Source organism: Salvelinus sp. IW2-2015, unplaced genomic scaffold (genome assembly GCF_002910315.2).
Source record: "Salvelinus sp. IW2-2015 unplaced genomic scaffold, ASM291031v2 Un_scaffold1172, whole genome shotgun sequence".
Lineage (NCBI taxonomy): Eukaryota > Metazoa > Chordata > Actinopteri > Salmoniformes > Salmonidae > Salvelinus > Salvelinus sp. IW2-2015.
In genome coordinates this window covers 494,970-498,028 of record NW_019942764.1, presented here as the reverse complement: position 1 = coordinate 498,028, position 3,059 = coordinate 494,970, and the positions used below count along the sequence as shown (strand labels likewise).

The window sequence follows — 3,059 nt, the reverse complement described above, 5'->3', positions numbered from 1 at the left end:
CCAGATGTACATCCAGACCACCACCCTGACTATCTCGCTCAGCCTCAGCGCCTCTGTCTCTCTGGGGATGCTGTACATGCCCAAGGTCTACGTCATCATCTTCCACCCGGAGCAGAACATCCCCAAGCGTAAACGCAGCTTCAAGGCCATCGTCACCGCCGCCACCATGTCAGGCAAGCTGCAGAAGGGAGGTGACCGGCCCAACGGAGAGGTCCAGACGGAGCTGTGTGAGAGCATGGAGACCAACAGTGAGTAAGAACACACCTTTACTAACCTATACATAATACACTTATATATCTAATGATATATTGTATACACGTATACTAACAGTATACATGTATATATAGTACATCTACACCAGGGTTCCCCAACTGACGGCCCATGTGCTGAATGGTTTTATTTGGCCCCCCCAAGTTTAAAAATAAAATAAAAAATTAAGTGTTTGTTAAATTTTCGTTGTTGGACATAAAAGACTGTCAAAACAGCAGGAAATCAGCTACAAGTAATACATTTTTGGGGGAAATCTGTCCCCAAGTATTCCCACGCATAGTAGAGAGACACGTGATCGTATACAAATGTAAGCAAGATTTGAAATTGTTATGTTTTAGTCAAACATATCTGTTTGGTATTGTTGCGGTCAATTTGTAATTATGTTCTGGCCCCCCGACCATCCGCTCCAAAAAAATCCGCCCGTGGCTGAATCTAGTTGATGATCCCTGATCTACACTAATTTAACTAACAATCTATACATCTAAACTCATAGAAAAAACCCGAATCTATAGATCTACAATTACACACAACAGAAAGAATCTATACAACTACACTGATATAACCAACCCTTTTGATAATCTCTACAACTACAGTATAACAGTAGTAACATGTAAGTTGGGCCCTTTTTCATATCTCTCATTCAAATATCAGTACTTTTAATAACAAATAATTGAATGTCTGAATTGTGAACAATGTTCTTGAGTGCTGCAACCTGTTTTTTGAGCACTATTGTTTACTTCACATACAGAGTGTTAAAATGAGCTTCCCATTCAGCTGAACTATGTGGAGCAGCTTACTTAAATGTCAAAGCTTTGTTGTGTGAGGAGCCAGTCTTGCCTCATCGACACTACTACCTGGAAATATTTTTCTCTCACCAGTGGAGATTCAGAATGTTCAGTGGGTGTTTAAAACATTTATTTCATCACAGAGTTGGTCTGGGTGTTCTGAGAGGTTTAAACGGTTCTGGAGTGTTCGGAGCAATGAGGCTTCGTTTACTCTGTTCCGTGTTCTGAACTGCAGCAGGTTTAACCTTTCACGAGCCTCTACCCCGGGTCCGGGATCACCCCCCACCCCCCCACACACTAATTAGCATAGCTAGCATAGCTTCAAAAGTAGATAGTAGCATCTAAATATCATTAAATCACAAGTCCAAGACACCAGATGAAAGATACAGATCTTGTGAATAAAGCCACCATTTCAGATTTTTAAAATGTTTTACAGGGAAGACAAAATATGTAAATCTATTAGCTAAACACGTTAGCAAAATCAAAATACACCACTATACTAACTCATCAGTTTCTTACTCCTTCAGTGTGCTATCACCAATTCGGCTCAACTAAGATATTGATATCCACTACAAGGAAAAAACCTCTTCAGATGACAGATCTGATAACATATTTCATGTAGATAGGATTAGTTTTTGTTAGAAAAAAGTGCATATTTCAGGTAGAATCACAGTTTACAATTGCACCGACCATCGCAAATCGAACTAGAATTACTAGATAGAGCAACGTGTATGACCAATTTACTCATCATAAAACATTTCATAAAAATAGACAAAGCATAGCAACTGGAAAGAACCTAGTTCATTGTGCATTTAGACGAGCATATTTCAGAATTTTCTTAAGCGTTTTTCAGCAAGAACCACATAAATCGATAAGTTTAGCATACCACATGTGCAACAACTTACAGAGCATCGAATTCACAGCCACGAAGATGCGCTATACGCTATCACCGCCAAGTATCATAAGTATTTTTCATCAGCCCCAATATATTCAGAATTTCTTCACGATCACCTTATCTCGTTCTTGATACACTCCATGTAATTAGCATATTCAATCTATACATATACAGCTTATTGGGTTCAAAGGCTGCCATTATGCCATTTACACAACCCGGTGGTTCACACAATAAGAATACTAGGAATCAAGCTCAATTATGTCTGAACGTCATTTGATCAGAGTGATCTAGATTTTAATTGAACGCGCTAATCATAACCTTGCTATAAAAATCACAGGGTTTACAGAAATCGAAAGGACAAATCTGTTCTTAATGCAAACCGACGTGATTGTTAGCATTATTTAAAATTTAGTCCTTACTCTTTTCAATTACAGGGTCTCGCCAAGTGGAAGCTTATACCAAACAAGAATGGCGAAATATGCGTTAATTAAAATATTCGACAGAAAACACGATTTATCATATATAAACTTGCTTACTTTGATGCTGTTTCTTCCATCAGATTCCTTGGGCAATGTGTCCTTGTCTATGGTTATAAATCGTCTTTTTGGCATGAGAGTGTCCTCTGTCCTATCGAAATGTCCGCCACCAACGACCGACAACCCCTAAACCGTGTCCCAAACTTCAGAGGCAACAGCCAACATGCATTTCTCAAATCGCACTAACACGGTAAGCTATACAACTATGCTATAAAACGGTTCAAATTAACATACATTTATGATGTTTTTAAACGGAATATAATCGAGTAATGAAAACCAGACGGGAGAAATCATTGCTTGCTTTTAGAAAAGATTTGGACGAGGCCAGGTCCGGATGTGCTTCACGCGCTTCAGGCGCACGCCTGCAGAAAAGGGCGGTCCTTTCTGTTAACATTGTTTCGGTCTTTTAATAAATGGCGTGTATGTCCAATCCCGATTTCAAATTGAAAAAAACGTTGATGACGTAAGACACACCCAGTAGATAGGAAGAAAACAACATTTGGACACACCTTACTCACATTCAAGGTTTTTCTCGACATCAAAATGTGTTTCTCTCCGTAGGCCCATTACTGC

General features: G+C 39.3%; 1 protein-coding gene across 2 annotated transcripts in view; it reads left to right on the top strand.

Moving 5' to 3' along the window:
* The window catches only part of LOC139024192 (metabotropic glutamate receptor 8-like), a 31,835-nt gene that overhangs the window by 28,037 nt on the left and 739 nt on the right, over positions 1-3,059 (top strand). The window contains exon 2 of one of the 2 annotated variants that reach the window (XM_070438781.1): positions 5-252. In XM_070438781.1, the coding sequence (XP_070294882.1) occupies positions 5-252 (248 nt within the window). The remainder of the gene's footprint in view (positions 1-4; positions 253-3,059) is intronic. The other variant, XM_070438780.1, reaches the window with a different exon arrangement.